The following is a 16,439-nucleotide window of genomic DNA, read 5'->3' on the forward strand; positions in this document are numbered from 1 at the left end:
GGTCCCATTTGTGGCAGCTCTCGTTCTTGGGGGGGTTCGGGCTTTTTAGGTGGAGGTGGGCCTGACTTCATAGCTCTCCGGTCCTGGATGGGTTGTGGGGAAGTGCACTGGTCTTTAAAATCAGTTATTTTATCCTAGGAAAGGCTTCAAGAAAAGGGTTTTGTTAAATTTTTTCTCAGTGCTACCCGTGTGTTCCCAACCATAACACACACTTGTGTACACACGTTTGTGTAGGGGTATAGCGAGGTGGTTTTGAGCTTAAATCTCATTAGTGGGAATTTTCTTGGGAGGGTATTTCACACTACCATGCAGTTTGCATCTCCTGGTTCCGGAGAGCATTCAGATCCGCAGAACAGATCATTCCCTTATCTTTCTCGAAGCTATCAGGCAGTTCGAAGCGCCCACAACCCCAGCACAGCGAGGCCAGGTTAAGCTTTGGGCAGGTAATGAGGTGGCCGAGGAAGGTGGGCTGTCTGCTGCTTCCCCTTGCAGCCACGGGTTTGTTTTGCTTTCTTTTGTGCGGCGTCCAGGCATCACAGAAGGATCCTGTTTACCTTATTTTGTGCTCTGGGGGACGGAGAGATGAATCAGGAGCGAAGAGACGACATCCTACGGCCTCCTGTGTGCTCATGGTGGGGCAGGCAGCCGAGGAAGCTGCAGGGAAGGTGCCTGGCACGGGCCCAGCCCAGGTGGCTGCTGCTTCTCCTGCTCCAGCTGCCGCAGCTGCCAGGTGCCCACGTGTCTGCGAGCGCAGCCCCGCTCCCCTCGAGCCGCAGGATGCCGAATTAAATCGCTTCTCTGCAGGTGTGGGCAGGCTGTTTGGGTGTACGGAGGATGTGCAGGAAGGCAGGCTCATGGCTTTCCCCTTAATTCTAAAAACCAGACAATGATAGTGGGGTAGGGTTGGGACAACAGGAACGACGTTTTCATGGGGAAAACAAAACGGGGGGCAGAGCTTGGAGCCACTGCAGTGGAGGTTCGCTAAAGCAGCGTGCGAGTAGCTCGCTGGCAGTGCTGTTTTCCAGAGCTGCTAAAAACTGCAGAGAAAGCTCTGAAATGGAGAAGTCACATTTCTGCACCCTGCGTAGGACAGGACTGTATTTAAGGTCACGCAGCTCTTTTTCTTTTTTTTTTTTTTCCCCTCCTCTGGCTGCACCCACTGGTGCTGTGAGCAGCCACGGTGCTTGTGCAAGAAGAACCCGGCCGCCCTGCCCAGCCCGGGGCCGTTCCTCGATGGTTCCCGCTGGACTCTGCGCTGACATTTCCAGCCTCCGCCGCAGCCAAGCCCCGTTTCTCAGCCTGGCAGGGCCGAGCACCCAGCCCCACGCTCCTGCAGGAAAACACCCGCCCGGAGAGCTGGAAATAGCTCCGGTGGAGCCCTGCCAGCAGCGCTTCCATCTCAATATTACAGATAAACGTCGGAGCAGCCCGTCCGTGTGTATCTCCTACAAAACAACTGTTATCAGAGCTTCTCACTCTGCTGCTGAGGACCCGCAGATTTTTTTGGAAAAAAATCAGGATAGGGCTTGGGGGCTGCCTGCCCCAATCCCTGTGCTCTGGGTTCCTCAATAGCTCGCCCACCGCATTTCCCCTTTTAGGAGGGGTCTCGATTCGAACAAATTTCGGCTGTTTTTGCAGAGGGTGGTGGCACAGCGAGCCGGGGACTCCCCTCCTGCTGCAGCCCAGGGCTGGGCCGGGCCCTGCCGCGTGTTTTGTGCTGTATTTTTAGCCAGGGCCAGGCCAGTTCCACCAGTACGGGCTGCTGGCGGCAGCACCCTGTGGGTTTGGCAGCCGGCGGGGAAGCCGCGGGGTCTGGACGCAGAGCTGCCTGCAGGGAGCCAGGCCCCAGCCCTGGGTTTTTTGGGGGAGATGCTTCTCCCTGTGCTTTGGGGTCAGGCACCACTCCCTGCAGCCCCTTTGGCGCTGGGCTTCGATGCCTGCCACGCGTGTTGCCCATCCCAGTTCCCTCCAGTTCCTCCCAGTTCCATCCCAGCGCCCCCCTAGTCCCATCCCAGTTCCACCCTATCCCCCTCCCAGTTTCCCCTGGTGCCCCCTGGTCCCATCCCAGTTCCTCACAGTTCCCTCCCAGTGCTCCCCAACATCCCCCAATTCCACTCAGTCCTCTCCAGTTCCTCCCAGTACCATCCCAGTGCCCCCCAGTTCCTCCCAGTCCCATCCCAGTTCCCTCCCAGCGCTCCCCAGAGCCCTACAGCCTCATCCCAGTGTTCCCCAGTCCCATCCCAGCACCCTCCAATTCCACTCAGTCCCTCCCAGTCCCGTCCCAGTGCCCCCCAGTTCCTCCCAGTCGCATCCCAGTATCCCCCAATGCCCCCCAGTCCCATCCCAGTGCCCCCCAATTCCACTCAGTTCCCCCCAGCCCCATCCCAGTTCCTCCCAGTCTCCCCCAGTTCCCCCCCAGCGGAATCCCAGTATCCCATAGTTCCCCCCAACCCAATCCCAGTCCCCCCCCAGTCTCCCCCAGTCCCTCCCAGTCCCCCCACGCAGCCCCGCCCTCCCCTACCACTACCGGGCGGGCAGGCGGAAGGAGGCGGGGCCCTCTCCTTGACTGACACCTCCCTCCCCACCTCCCACCCAATCCCTACGCGGGGAGGGCGGGCTCTCCCACCTCCCTCCCCTCCCATTGGCTCCCTCCTCCCTCCCTCCCTCCGCTCCACCCAATGGCGTGGCGGCACCGGGGCGGCACCGGGAGGAGCGGCGGCGGCGGGCGGAGAAGGGACGGAGGGAGGGAGCGAGGTGGGGGGGGGCCGCGCCCGCCGCCGTGGCCGCGGCATGGAGGGGCGGCGGCGGAGCCGCTGAACGAGCCGCGGCGCCATGGCCAAGAGCCGCGGGGGCGGCGGGCCCGGCTCGCCGGGGAGCACCCGCGGCTTGGGGGGGACCCGCGAGAGCCTGGCGGAGGCGGGCGGCGACGAGCTCAGCTCGCTGGGCTCCGACTCGGAGGTCAACGGCGGCGGCGGCGGCGGCCCCGAGGAGCGGCGCGTCGATAAATTCGGCTTCATCGTGGGCAGCCGCAGCGCCGAGGGGCCGTGAGTGGGGAACGGGCACCGGGAGGGGGAGGGAAGGGAGAAAAGGGAGGGGAGGGGAGCGGGGGGGGGGCGGCTCCGGGCCCCTCCTCACCTTCAAGAGCCCGGTACCGGCCCCCCGGGGAGCGCCCCCCACCCCCCCGGTGCTTCCTCCCCTTCCTCCCCCTCCTCCTCCTCCTCCTCCTCCTCCTCAGCCCTCGGGGGCGGCCTCCCGGCCTCCTCCGCCGGCCCCGGTAGGAGGAAGCGGGGCTGCGGCCGGCACCGCCCCGGCCCCGGGGCCTGAGCACGGCGCCTCCTCCTCCTCCTCCTTCATCCTCCTCCTCCTCCTCCTCCTCCTCCTCTTCCTCCCCGGGGGGGTTGCAGCAGCGCTCCCCGGGCCCGGCCTCCCCCCTACCGGGCACCCTGGGCCCGATCCAGCGCGGCCTCGAGGGTCCCATTCCCCCCCCCCCCTCCATCTCCTTCCCTGGGGAGGGCCCAGCCGTGGGGTTGTGCCCCCCATTTTGGCTCTACCCCCCCTCATGGGGTGTCCCCCGCCACCCCAAAGGTGCCCGGTCCCCGCTCGGTGCCCGCTGCCGTGCGGCCGTCAGCTGGTGACAGCTTCCAGCCCGTGCTGGCGGGGCTCCAGCAGGCCTGGGGCCAGCCCCAGGATCCAGTGTCCGGCTCCCTCCGGCTTCCCACGCTTCGCCGAGCCCCCTCCGGGCTCCCCCGGCTCGGGGCCAGCGTCCCCTCGGCTCCCCGGGTCCCCACGCCGGTGGCCGAGCCGGCCATGGGGACGATGCGGTGGTCGCCCTTGGTCGAGCTGCTCGCATCAGAGATGCTCAAAACCAAGCGTTTGGCCCCATCTGACCCACGGGTGGGAATTTGTAGGGCAGGGCCGGGAGCTTGGCTCGGCCAGGAGCTGCTCCTCTGCCCGCCTTGGGGCTGGGGGCAGCACGAAGCCACCCGGTGCCACCGCCACCACCCCTCTCCCAGCTCGGATGTAGCCCCCCGGGGGTGAAATAGGGATGCCCATCCCGGCTGGGCGCTGCTGGAAAACGCTCCCCTCTTTTTGGGGTGGCTGGGGATGTGTGGGTTAATAGGGACAGGTGGGCTCCGTGGTGGGTACGGGGCTTGGGGCCGCGCTCACCCGCCTCGTCCCTTCGCCCCGCAGGCTGGAGGAGGTGCCCCTGGAGGTGCTGCGGCAGCGCGAGTCCAAGTGGCTGGACATGCTCAACAACTGGGACAAGTGGATGGCCAAAAAGCACAAGAAGGTGGGTGACCCCAGGACAGCAGCGTCCCCCCAAAGCCTTGGGGCACGTCCCCGAGTCCCCCGCAGGAGGACGGCCGCGGTGCTTTTAGGTGATGCTGTTTTGGGGCTGCCCCAGCTGGCTGCCGCTGCGCACGGCTGCTCCCTGCCGGCTTCCGAGGGCTCGTTTGGCTGCGTGCAGGCAGCCCTGGGAATTGTTAGGTCATGGAAACTTCTGCTCCCGGCATCTCGCAGACCCAAAAAAGAAAAAAAAAAAACAAAAAAAGGCTGTGGGGAGGAAATAGTTGAGCCTGATGTGGCCTGCGAGCCGGGGGCTGGTTGGAAGGCTGATGGTGGTGTGGGCTCGGTGGCCACGGTGCCACACGGGGCTGTGCTGGTGCCTCGGTGCTCCCTGACCTCCCGAGGCTGCGAATGGGATGAAACAAGCCCTGAGCTGATTCTGCTCGTCTGACAGAGTGGCGAGGCTGCTGGCGGCCCGAGGGCTGCCTCCTCCCCCCCCTGCCCGCTGGCACGGCCTCCTGGCACCGCTCCGCGTGCCGTGCCCCCGCTGGAGCTGCCCGCGGCGCTCCCCGAGCAGCGCTCGGTGCCTGGTGACCGACAGAGGAATCCCTCATCCTCTTCTTGGCTGCTTGCGAAGGATTTCTGAGAGCTTTTCGGGTCGCAGCAGGCGGGCGCTTTGTCCCGAGGGTGGTTTTGCGCCGCTCTCCGCGTGATTTCCAGGGCGCGGGTGAGCGCCCCGGCAGCCGCGCTGCTGGTGGAGGAGCTCCCTCGTGCTGGGGCCGAGCTTCTGGACATCCCCGAGGAGCTGCGGGGCCTGCGCTCTCTGTCCTGCTGCAAAATCAGTGCCTGGAGCCTCCAAGGGCTGATGCAGAGAGCTGCTCCTTGCCCAGGCCCCGCAGCCAGCCGGCTTGCTCGCACCTGCACCGCTCCGGGATCCCAAAACGCTCCCTGCATCCCTGGCCCGCATCCCACCAGCGCTGAGCCGTGCCAGCGCCACGTGCCGGCCCGTGCCCTTTCCAGGCAGACCGAGGGAGTGCAGACGCGTGGGCAGCTCCGGCTGCTCCTTGCTTTCAGCATCCCTCCGCCCAGCTGTGCTCCTGATCGGGCATGCGGGGGGGGCCCCGGCAGTGATGGCAGGGAGAGGGGAGGTGGGGGCAAAACCGCCTCGCCCCCGGGCTGTGCTGCTCAGGCAAACCCAAAGGGCTCTTGCTCCATGCTAGGCGGCTTCCTTCCTGGCTGCTCAGCCAGCAGGAAGGGCAGCAGGAGCAGGAGCTGTCAGCACCAACAGAGCTGCCCGTGGCCACCCAGGGCATCGCCCGCTGCGTTTCCTGCGAGCACAAAGCCCTCGTGGGGCCTGGCCGGGTAAACAAGCAGCGCTGCGGTGAGGGAGCAGCGAGGAACGTGGCGTTACCACCACTGCTCAGGGATGGGCTGCTTGGAAACACAAGTGCCTGCTCCCGTGTCAGCTGGCAAACAGGGAGAGCAAGCTCTGGCCGGGGAGGAGAGCCCCGAGGCTGCCGAGCCCCACGGCAGGGAGGCTCGGAGCTGTCAGTTTGCAGAGCCCTGGTGCCTCTGTGTGCTGCCCAAGCAGGGAACGCAAGGCACGGAGGCTGTGCTGGGATTTCTCAGGGCTTTATGCCGTACTAAAAGCGTTTATCTCATGGGTCCCTGCCTTGCTGGTGCTGCTCTTTCCATGGAGTGGGGCTGGAGTGCTAGGGGGGACGCAAGGGAGGGCACAGCCCGGCCCCAGCTGCTGGCAGCAGCAGGGTTAAGCGAGCCCAGCTCCCTGCTGCGGAGCTGGCACCCGCACTGCCCAGCCCGGACTTTGGTCCGGTCGCTGCCCTGTGCCAAGGGAGCCTGGGGCTGGCTGGGCACGGAGCCGGCCGCTGGGGCTGGGAGCTGGGGCCAGCTCTGTCCCTGCTGCTCCACACAGCCCCACGGGGGGACGCAGAGCCCTCTCCTCATCCTGCCCCACGAGCAGAGCGCTCAAAGTACCCCCCCTCTCCTGCAGATCCGGCTGCGGTGCCAGAAGGGGATCCCGCCCTCGCTGCGGGGCCGAGCCTGGCAGTACCTCTCGGGCAGCAAGGTCAAGCTGGAGCAGAACATCGGCAAGTTTGACGTGAGTGTGTGCGCCGCTGGGCAGCGAGGGCTGGGGAAGGGGAGCTGGAGCTCGGCTGGTGCTGCTCACCCTGACCCCTCTCCTTCCCAGGAGCTGGATCTCCTCCCGGGGGAGCCGAAGTGGCTGGACGTGATCGAGCGGGATCTTCATCGGCAGTTCCCCTTCCACGAGATGTTTGTCTCGCGCGGAGGCCACGGGTGAGTGGGGCAGCCACGTGTCTGCTCCGTGGGGCTGTGCCGTGGGGTTTGTGCCCCTTAGCATGGGGTTGGGGCCAAGAGGGATCCCGGCTGGCCTGCGGCGTGGGGTCACCGTGCTGCTGTGGGGCTGCAGGGGAGGCCACTCTCCACCTCTCTCTCCCCGCGTTGTCTCCGCAGGCAGCAGGACCTTTTTCGGGTGCTGAAGGCCTACACGCTGTACCGCCCGGAGGAGGGCTACTGCCAGGCCCAGGCCCCCATCGCCGCGGTGCTGCTCATGCACATGCCGGCCGAGGTAGGAGTGGGGAGCGGGGAGGTGCTGGGGGGCAGGTGCTTGGCTCACGGCACCGCTTTGCCCCAAATTTCAGCCGGTGTGAGCGTGCCCCAGGTGTGCTCTGCCTGCCCCCTTGGTCCATTGGGGCAAGGTGGGGGCTGTGGGGCTGTCCCCTGTGGGTACCCGGGCGCTGACCCGCTGTCCTTTGGCTTGCAGCAAGCGTTCTGGTGCCTGGTACAGATCTGTGAGAAGTACCTCCCCGGCTACTACAGTGAGAAGCTGGTGAGTAGAAGGGCCGTGATGCTCCTCCAAGGGGCCAGGAGCTCCCCCAGCTCCTTCCATGGGGTGCTTGGAGCAGCCTGGGTGTCCCCACGGTCTTTGCATGATGCCGGGACCCCCAGGAGCATCCAGCAGCGAGGGATGGGGGGCTCGGTGCCAAGGGCTGGGGTTAAGGCGCTGGCCGGGGAGGTCCCTGCTGATGCTGTCCCCGCAGGAGGCCATTCAGCTGGACGGGCAGATCCTCTTCTCGCTGCTGCACAAGGTCTCGCCCGTGGCCTACAAGCACCTGAGCAAGCAGAAGATCGACCCCATCCTCTACATGACGGAGTGGTTCATGTGCGCCTTCTCTCGCACGCTGCCCTGGAGCTCTGTGCTGCGCGTCTGGGACATGTTCTTCTGCGAAGGTAGGGGCCTCCTCCTGCAGGCTGTGGCTGGCAGCCCCCTCGGCACGAGGAAGGCACCTGGGGCTGTGTCAGGAAGAGCGGGGCAGAAGTTTGTGGGGTGGAGACTGTCTGGAGCAAACAGTCGTGTCGTTGGCATCAGGCACGTGGTGGGGGGGTTCCTGGGGAAGAAGAGGGCATGGGGACCACCAGAGGGCCGTGGTGGCAGCGTGCCACCTCACCCTGTGCCACCTGCCCCTTGCTGCCTCACCTTCTCCACTTGCAGGGGTGAAAATCATCTTCCGGGTGGGCCTGGTGCTGCTCAAACACACCCTGGGCTCCTCGGACAAGCTCAAGTCTTGCCAGGGCCAGTACGAGACCATGGAGCGGCTGAGGGCCCTCAGCCCCAAGATCATGCAGGAGACCTTCCTGGTGCAGGAGGTGAGGGTTTGGGGAGGGGGCGCAGCGCATGGGGCCGCCCCTCATCGGGCAGAGCTCGCCTGGAACCAGGACAGGACCTGGTTTTGGGGCTACCCCTGTCCCGGGTGGCACTTTGGTGGTTGGGGGGGATATCAGTGGCACAAGCCTGTCCCCTGCAGGTCATCGAGCTGCCGGTGACGGAGCGGCAGATCGAGCGGGAGCACCTGATCCAGCTGAAGAAGTGGCGGGAGACGCACGGGGAGCTGCAGTGCAAGTCCCCCCCGCGCCTGCACGGCGCCAAGGCCATCAGCGAGGCCGAGCCCCCCACCCGCAAGGCGCTGGAGCCCGTACCCTCCATCATCGTGCCCCCAGGGCCCGCCCCGGTGCCCAAAGCCCGCAAGAGCAAGGAGAAAAACCGAGAGAAGAGCTCGGGCAGCCCCGCCAACGGCCCCGGAGCTGAGGGCAACGGGGCGCCCGGCGCTGCCCCCGAGCTGCTGCACCCCCAGGTGTCCCCCCACCACCAGTCCAAGGAGAGCCTGTGCTCCCGGGAGAGCGAGGACACGTACTTGTAGGGCCGACGCCGCGCTGCGCCCGGGTAGACCGGGCTCAGCTGGGCTGTGCACGGAGCCGGGGCCTCGAGGACGCTGCTCCCTCTGCGGTCGAAGGCGGGGAGGGGACCCCCGCGGCGCCTGGCGGTGGGGACTCGGGGCTGGAGGGATTGGGACGCGGCCGCTGCGGCACCCTGGGTGCCCGCTGAGGGTGGGCGTGAAGCTGGGGTCCCAGGGTTTTGGGGGGCTGGGGGGGGGCATCTTTTGGAGCTGGACTGAGCGCGGTGACAAAAGGGGACGTGTCCAGCACACGCTGGGTGCCCGCGTTGTCCCCACCCCAGCAGGGTGCTGGCACCATGAGCGGTGGGAGCCCTGGCACGGGGTGGCTGAGCCACCCGCGCTCCCTCGCTGCGGCTGGGGGGGCCAGGCTGCCCCTCGGGTCCCGCTCCTTGTCCCCCAGCCCCTTGTCCCCCACGTCCCCAGTGTCCCTCCCGCCGCCCCCGGGCTTCCCCTGTCCCTCCTGTGCTGGCGGGGCAGACCCAGACCCAGTTCCCCAGTGCTTGCGCCTGGCGCAGCGGGACTGGGGGTACGTGAGGAGGCGGGGGCAGCTGCTGCCCCCCCTCCCTCCTCTTTATCTAGTGAGGATGTATCAAAGTGTAGCCCAATATGTAGTACTGAATTTACCTATTCACTGAGCCTATTTATTATTCCTCCGTGGCAGTAACCGTTGCAGGACGGGGGCCAAGGTTGGGAACTGCAGGCGGGATGCACCAGAGGCGGCGGGATTTGATGCCAGACCACGACCCTCGCCAGCCCCACGCCGGGGGTGTCCCCCCCCCCCCCTTTGCCACCCACCCACCCCACGGCGGAGGTGAGATGGGGCGCGAGCGGCCGGGCGCTCCCTGCTGCGGGGTCCCCTCTCTTCCCCCTGCCCTCGCCAAGGGCTGGGGGTAGCTTTGTAAAATACAGCGGGGAAAAAAAATGGTTTTGTACAAAGGGAAAATAAAGCAGGATTGTGTAAAGGCGCAGCGTGTGCGGCTCCCTGAGTGTGGGGCTGGGGGGCACCGGCTCCCCCATGCATTTTCTCATCACCCTTGGGTGCTATGGGGGGTGACGGGGACCCGGAGGGGTGGCCAGGTGCTCACACTCACCTCCCACTTCTTGCTCACCCCAGCTGTGTCAATGCAGGCTGCTGTCTCCCAACTCCAGCGGTGTCTGTGGTTCCTGAGCTAAAGGCGGCATCCTTTATGGACCCAGAGCAGCCACCGTGAACCTTCCTCCTGCGGCATCCCCTGTACCAGGGCTGGCTCCTCTTGTGCATCCCGCACACATGGCAGCAACCCAGGGGCAGTCCCTGTCCTCCCAGGGCTCTGGGCTGGTGCTGGGTGGTGGCAGCGCTGTCCCTGCCAGGGACACCGTGGGGACAGCCAGGGCCGAGGGGCTGTGACTCACTGCCCCAGCCAGCCCTACTGCTTCACCCTGCCCCACAGCAAGCCACGGCTGGGCTGTTTGAAGTGCAAATGAGGGATGCTGAGACCTGCCCATGCTCGTGACACCCGTGGAGGCCATCTCCAGCCCTGGCCATGCTGCGGGGGCTTCTCGGGTGGCTGCTTGGGGAGTGAGCCCTTCGCTGCCATCCCTTTCCAGCACCAAGTCCTCAGTCCCGTCCCAGTATCACGGCTCCTGTGGCCCCATCGAAGCAGGAGCAGCCAGATCCCACCCGGGCTCTATCCCAGGGCTTTGCTTTCCGCACACAAAATGGAGCCCGAGCGTCTTCTCCCTCCCCGCGATTCCAGCAGGCGGGAGTTCTGCAAAAACCTCAACCCCTCTCTTCCAAAAACCCCTTTTCCCCTGAAGAAGAGGCTGCGGGGAATCGCCGGGGCGCGTTGCTGGAGCCCCCAATCCACCCGGGTGCGCTGCAAGCCCCGTGTCAGGCCCGGTGCTACGCGGGAGGCTCCGCGGAGCCGGGACCGGGGCGAGGCGGGGCCGGCGGCCGGCGGCGGGGCGAGGCGGGGCCGGGGCGGGGCGGCCGCGGGACCCCTCCCGCTGCTCCGAGCGGCCGCGGGGCGCGCTTGGAGCGGCCCCGGCCCCGGTCCCGATCCCGGTGCTGGCCTCGGCCACCATGGACCTGCACATCCTGGAGCACCGGGTGCGGGTGCTGAGCCTGGCACGCTGCGGGCTCTGGCTCTACACCCACCCGCTGCTCAAGCTGCTCTTCCTGCCCCAGCGCTGCAGGTACCGGCCTCCCCCCCCTCCCCTTCCTCACCCTCCTCTTCATCCTCCCCGTGCTCCCGTGCTCGCGGCGGTGCCGTGCTGGAGGGGTTTGGGGGGTCGTGCCCCGCTCCCCCTTCCCCGGAGCCCTGCATGGGTCGGGCAGCGGCGGTTTGTGCCCCGTAGGTGCAAGTTCTTCAGCCTGACGGAGACCCCCGAGGACTACACCATCATGCTGGACGAGGAGGGCTTCAAAGGTACCCGGCACTGCAGCAATGAGTTGTGGCCGTTCTCAGCCCAGCCCGGCGCAGCACCGCGACGCTCGGAGCTCACCGCGGGCAGCGAGCCCTGGCTTGTGTCGGGGATGCCCCGGCTTGCCCCACTGAGGCTCTCTCAGCTCGCCTGCCTTGGCACTACCAACCGCCTCGGAGACGCGGCCGTGCCTCCGCATGCTTGGACGAGGCTGGGGTATGGGTGGGGGAAGGCTCCTGTGAGGAGCCCAGCGCCTGCCGAGCCCGAGCGTGGGGCACAAACCTCCTGGGACACCCGGGAAGGGCTGCGGGCAGCTCCCGGGGCTCCCTGCCTGCACGGGGTGCTGCTGGCAGAGCTGCCGGTGCCCTTCCTTGGGTGCTCCGCTGCTGTCCCCCTGTGTGGTGAGGGCTGGGACTGGCCACCACCATGGTGGAACAGGGCCAATTCCCCACCCATGTGGCTGAGCCCGGCCTTAGGGGTGCTGCTGGGGGTACTGGGGATGCAGCATCGCGGTGTTGGGACATCCTGGGGTCTTTGAGCCCTTCTGGGGGCCTGTCCCCTCCATGGGAGGTGTCACAGCACGATGTCCCCATCCCGAGAGCCTGTGTGAGCCATTCTGCAGCCTCACCACCGGACCTGCCCTGACAGGCCGTGCTGGTCGGACAGATCCTGCCCCAAACCTCCCGCACCCAAACCTCCCCGCCTGGGCCTTATCTCCCTGGATGTGCCCCAAGGAGCAAGGGTCAGCGGTCCGGCAGCACGGGCCGATGGCTGGCCGGATCCAGCCCAGCTCCCCCCAGCCCTTCGCTGGGAGCCAGGCTCTCTCCTGAGGAGCTGGGGCCGTTCCCCCCCATGTATTGTATTTTAATTTTTTTTTTCGGTGCCTGCGGACAAACGCTCCTCGATCCCGTGGGGCGGGCGGGAAGCGGCGAACAATGGTGCAGCGAGTGGGCCGCCCCGCTGCTCGGCGCCGGGCTGGGGGGCTGCCAGTGCCCTGTGGGGGCTCCCCCCCCATAGCCTTGTTTTAATTTCTGTGCTGGGGGCTGGATTAAGCATTGGGGCCGGCCGAGGCGCGGGGACGGGGGTGTTTGGGGACCCCCGTGCGGTCGCAGCCTCCCCCGTGGCCTCCGGTTCCTGCTGGTGTTGAAAAGCGATTAAGCGGGGACGCGGCAGCGCGGTCCCTGTCCCCGGCCCTGGGAAGGAGCCGAGCAGGGGCTGTTCTGGCGCTTCCTGCGCAGGAACAGGAGGCTGCCAACACCCGCCAAGGCCCCGGGCTTCGGACCTCCGGATCCGGCCTCGCCCCGCGGCTCGCGCCTCCCTCACCGCTGCGATGAGTCCTGCGGCCTCAGCTCAGTGCCGCGGGGCTCCCTGCCTCGCCTGGGCAGGGGGACGATGAGGTTTTGGGGGTGTCGGGCTCCCCGCTGACCCCGCACCTCCTGGGGAATTGGGGTGCCGGGAGCGGGACGTGTCCTGGCCCGGGGCAGCTGCAGGAGGAGCGCGGGTGCCGGAGGAAGAGCGCGGCCCCGATCCGGCCCTTCCTGGGAAGCGGGCGTGGGGCAGGAAGGAACCAGCCGGCACGCTCGCTCCCTGCCAACAAAAGCAGCGTTTTTGGGGAGGCAACCCTGGCCCCCAGCCAGCGTGGGCTCGGCCCCAGGGACACGGCTCATTGGAGCCGGGTGGGTGCATGGCTGGAGTGGCACGGGGCGGTGGCATGGCAGGGTGGCCGTCCTGCATCTCCTTCGGTGCCCCTGACCCGTCCCTGCTGGGCTGGCGGTTCCTGGGGGCTGGAGGATGCAGGGGGAGACGTGGGCAGCCCCAGGCGCCTGGTTTTGGGGTGCTTCACCCCGTTGTGCACAGCCCAGCTGGTGCAGGAGAGACGTGTCCGGGGCTTGGAGCATTTCTCCCTACAAGTCCCCAAAAATACAGCAATTCCAGCTCTGTGCGTGCAGCTGATCCTGCCCTCACCGCATGGCACCCCGAGGACCCCGCAGGCTTCCCGGTGGCAGTGCCAGGGCATCGCTTGCGTTGCAGTTGTGCCGTGCCTCAGTTTCCCCTCTCCCTCGCAGAGCTGCCGCCCTCGGAGTTCATGCAGGTGGCGGACTCGACGTGGCTGGTGCTCAGCGTCGTCTCCAATGGCCGGGCGCCCTCCGGCTGCCAGGCCACCGGCGTCACCAAAATCGCCCGGTCGGTCATCGCGCCGCTGGCCGAGCACCACGTCTCGGTGCTGATGCTCTCCACCTACCAGACCGACTTCGTCCTGGTGAGCCCCGGGGGTGGGAACGGGGATGGTGCCGCGTGGCCCTGGCAGCCCCGGGGTTGCTGGCGGGGACCCGGCTGTCCCCAGCTGGCTGCGGGGTCGGTGACGCCGTGACGCTGCCAGGTGCGGGAGAGGGACCTGCCTGTGGTCATCCACACGCTGGCCGGGGAATTCGACATCTACAAGGAGGAGAACGGCGAGTCCGTCCCCGTCACCTGTGACGATGCCAGCAACGGCTTCCTCAAGCCCAAGGCAGGTGAGTGGCGCGGGGACGTCCCCAAGGGCCACCTTGTCCCCAGGGTCACCCGGTGCCTGCGGGGTTGCTCCGGCTGCCGGAGGTCCCCCCCGCGTGTTGGGGTCCCCTGGGGCCACCACCCAGCGGGATGTGGGGTTTTGGTGGCCACGGGGTGGCACTGCGGTGCTGTCCCCGAGCGTGGCGGTGACGGGTGGCTGTGCCCCGCAGCCACCAGCCCCACGCTGCACCCCGTGCAGAGCCCCCAGAACCGCTTCTGCATCCTGACCGTGGCGCCCGACACGCTGCCCGCCATCGCCACCATGCTCATCGACGTCCTCTTCTACTCCCACAGGTGGGTGACAAGGGTGGGGACATCATCGGCGGCGGTCCCTCAGCCGGGTGTCACCCCCCTGCATCTCCCTCCCTGCGGCTTTCCAAGCTCTGGGTGCGTTTTTGCAAAGTGTTGTTGCTCCCTGGAGCACGCTACCCGTGGGCGCTGCGTGTCCTGCTGCCACTCCTGGGAACTGGAACCCTCCCAGTCCCGGTGTCACCGTGCTGGGGGACAAGCCACGTATTGCAGCAAAGCAAAGGGGGGCGGGTCAGAGGTGGCTGAGATGTGCCGGAGCCGTGCACGGGAACATTTTGGGAACAGCCTTATGGGACCGTCCCCTCCGGAGTCACCACGGTGCTCTGGGAATGCCCCCAAACCCACTCTTCTTGCGTCCCACTGACTGGTGGGACACAAACCCGTACCGGGCTCCTCCTGCTCCTCCCGCAGCCCCCCCAAGGAGCCCAGTGCTGGTGGCCAGGACCTCGACTCCATCACCTTCTTCGCCTTCTCGCTCATCGAGGGCTACATCTCCATCGTGATGGACGCGGAGACCCAGAAGCGGTAGGTGCCGGTGCCGGCCCTTGGACCCCACACTTTTGGGGGATGGCTGGGTGGGTTGGGGGTGTCCCTGCACTCATCCCCCCCCCTTTTTTTTGCAGGTTCCCCAGTGACCTGCTGCTGACCAGCTCCAGCGGGGAGCTGTGGCGGATGGTGAGGATCGGCGGGCAGCCCCTGGGCTTCGGTGAGCGTGGGCGCCGCGCGCGTCCCCTGCCCCATGGGGGTGCAGGGGTTTGGGCCCCCTCCCCTTCATCTCAGCACCCATCCCATCCCCCCCAGCATGGGAACCCTCCCTGCTGCTACCCCTGCGTCCCCTGCCAGTGCTTCCCTTTGGTGTCCCCTGCCACCTGGTGGCTCCTCATCGTGGTGACACCGGGGTCACCGCGGGACACGTTGCCTCCCCCAGATGAGTGCGGCATCGTGGCGCAGATCGCGGAGCCGCTGGCTGCCGTCGACATCTCGGCGTACTACATCAGCACCTTCAACTTCGACCATGCCTTGGTGAGCCCACGGGGCACGTGGCACCACGGGCAGGAGGGTCCCGGTGTCCCCAGCATGGGGCTAACGGGATCTTTGTCCCCACAGGTCCCCGAGGAGGGCATCACCGAGGTCATCCAGCTGCTGCAGAAGCGCCAGGAGAGCGGCAGATAGCGGCCGGCTGTCCCCGTGCTGCCTGTCCCCGTGCCACCCGGTGACCCCTGGGGACCAGCGCGGTGTCCCCGCGGGCTCCTCCTGCCCAGGGCTGTCCCCAGCCCTGTCGCTGTTTTTTATTTCTAAGCCTTTTCCCCCCTCCCGGTGCTGGGCAGAGCCCTGGGGGGGCGCAGCGTCGCTCCCGGGACGCGGGGGGGACGCGGTGGCACTGCTGTGACAGTTTGATGTCCACGCCGCTGTGAATCCCCGCGGGAGAGGCCGAAGGGCAGCGCCGTGCCCTCCTCTGCCTCAGGTCCCTTCCCGGCTTTCTTAGGGTTGGGGGGAGCAGCAGGTTTGGGGGATTTGAGTGAGGAGAGGAGGTTTGTGGGGGGGGGACGCGTGCCACAGAGCGGTGATGTGCCACAGCCCTGCTGGAGGTGACAGCGTGGGGCTGGTGGGACGCAGGACCCTGGGTGTCTGTGCGGGGTGGTGGCCGTGATGCTCTGCACCTTTCCTGGGGGAATTCTGGACCCGTCCCGCTCAGGGGATCTCCCCAAAACCCTCCAGTGCTGAGAGTGGGGGCTGCGGGGGGTGGCCAGGGCAGCATTTCAGCCCCGTGTCCCCTCTGGGGTGGCCCAGACCCCTGCCAGGCCATCGTGTGTTGTGGGGGGGGACAGTGACACCCCAGCTCTTTCCAAGCTGTATTTTTACACACTTTTAAATGTCAATAAAAGTCCTATTTTTTTGTTGGTTTGGGGTGGTTTCTTTTTTAAAAATTTATTTATTTTCAAAGTACACCATGGCCACAGCTGGGGCTGGCCCAGAACCTGTCCCCAGTGCTGGTGGCACTCCTGTCCCCACCATAGGGTGACCTGTAGGTCTGGGGGGGACATGGGGTGAGGGCTGGGGCGTTTCTGCAGCCTTGTTAGTGGCCGTGGCTGTAACGAGGTGGCTCTCACCTGGGGGCCGTGTGGCCTCCGGGTGCCCCCCACATGCCCTGGGGCTGCGCCTGGTCAACGCGTGGGGCGAAAACATCCTGGGGGTGTCTTCCAGCGGGGAGCCCCAAGCAAGCCAAAAGGCACAGTGTGCTCCTGTGACGTGTTTTGGGCAGGAAGTCGCTCCAGACGGTCGTCACCAGCCCTGGCATCGCCGCCCTGCATATCCGCGGGGTTCCTCGCGGGCACTGGTGCGCACGGGAGCAGACCCGGGCTCCCCACACATCCCCCCTGCGTCCCCGCCTGCGTTGGTGAGCCCTCGGCTTCCTGCAGATCCACGGGTGCTTTCTTTCCTGTCTCGCTCTCTTTTCCAGTGTCATGAGACATCAGTGACGTGCGCCCCGGCGATGAAGAAATTGCTGTCAGCCAGTGCGGTCACACGCGCTATTTTCGGCCCCGTTGGGTATTGCGCATCCCCGCACCACGTCCCCGAGGGCTGCCAGCCGGCAGTGCCGGCGACCGCGCCGTT

The 16,439-nt window shown here is 66.7% G+C and overlaps 2 protein-coding genes across 3 annotated transcripts; both read left to right on the plus strand.

Annotated features, from left to right (window-relative positions):
* Positions 1-2,734: 2,734 nt before the first annotated feature.
* On the plus strand, positions 2,735-9,526 carry TBC1D10A (TBC1 domain family member 10A). Its single transcript, XM_027469975.3, has 9 exons — positions 2,735-3,044; positions 4,192-4,291; positions 6,299-6,406; positions 6,497-6,603; positions 6,781-6,895; positions 7,091-7,156; positions 7,368-7,557; positions 7,820-7,974; positions 8,133-9,526. Exons 1-9 carry the CDS (start codon positions 2,833-2,835, stop codon positions 8,523-8,525), a joined length of 1,446 nt encoding a protein of 481 aa, XP_027325776.3. The 5' UTR covers positions 2,735-2,832; the 3' UTR covers positions 8,526-9,526.
* Positions 9,527-10,483: 957 nt separating this feature from the next.
* Positions 10,484-15,725, plus strand: CASTOR1 (cytosolic arginine sensor for mTORC1 subunit 1). 2 transcript variants are annotated; one of them, XM_072024230.1, is made up of 9 exons: positions 10,484-10,736; positions 10,899-10,969; positions 13,031-13,224; positions 13,345-13,477; positions 13,685-13,808; positions 14,235-14,348; positions 14,447-14,529; positions 14,752-14,863; positions 14,931-15,725. In XM_072024230.1, exons 1-9 carry the CDS (start codon positions 10,624-10,626, stop codon positions 15,211-15,213), a joined length of 1,227 nt encoding a protein of 408 aa, XP_071880331.1. In that variant the 5' UTR covers positions 10,484-10,623; the 3' UTR covers positions 15,214-15,725. The 2 variants fall into 2 exon arrangements, with proteins under 2 accessions (XP_071880331.1, XP_027325774.1); XM_027469973.3 differs by having other exon boundaries at positions 10,495-10,736; positions 14,752-14,846.
* Positions 15,726-16,439: the final 714 nt, after the last annotated feature.

The sequence above is a fragment of the Anas platyrhynchos genome, chromosome 16, assembly GCF_047663525.1.
Source record: "Anas platyrhynchos isolate ZD024472 breed Pekin duck chromosome 16, IASCAAS_PekinDuck_T2T, whole genome shotgun sequence".
Classification (NCBI taxonomy): Eukaryota; Metazoa; Chordata; class Aves; order Anseriformes; family Anatidae; genus Anas; species Anas platyrhynchos.

What these genes read in the sequence shown, in the direction of transcription:
- TBC1D10A (XM_027469975.3), top strand. Translation starts at nt 2,833, where the DNA reads ATGGCCAAGAGCCGCGGGGGCGGCGGGCCCGGCTCGCCGGGGAGCACC. An exon ending in GTCTCGCGCGGAGGCCACGG is followed by an intron (nt 6,604 to 6,780) that starts GTGAGTGGGGCA and finishes TTGTCTCCGCAG; the next exon opens with GCAGCAGGACCTTTTTCGGG. An exon ending in GCTACTACAGTGAGAAGCTG is followed by an intron (nt 7,157 to 7,367) that starts GTGAGTAGAAGG and finishes CTGTCCCCGCAG; the next exon opens with GAGGCCATTCAGCTGGACGG.
- CASTOR1 (XM_072024230.1), top strand. Translation starts at nt 10,624, where the DNA reads ATGGACCTGCACATCCTGGAGCACCGGGTGCGGGTGCTGAGCCTGGCA. An exon ending in TTCCTGCCCCAGCGCTGCAG is followed by an intron (nt 10,737 to 10,898) that starts GTACCGGCCTCC and finishes TGTGCCCCGTAG; the next exon opens with GTGCAAGTTCTTCAGCCTGA. An exon ending in CTTCCTCAAGCCCAAGGCAG is followed by an intron (nt 13,478 to 13,684) that starts GTGAGTGGCGCG and finishes TGTGCCCCGCAG; the next exon opens with CCACCAGCCCCACGCTGCAC.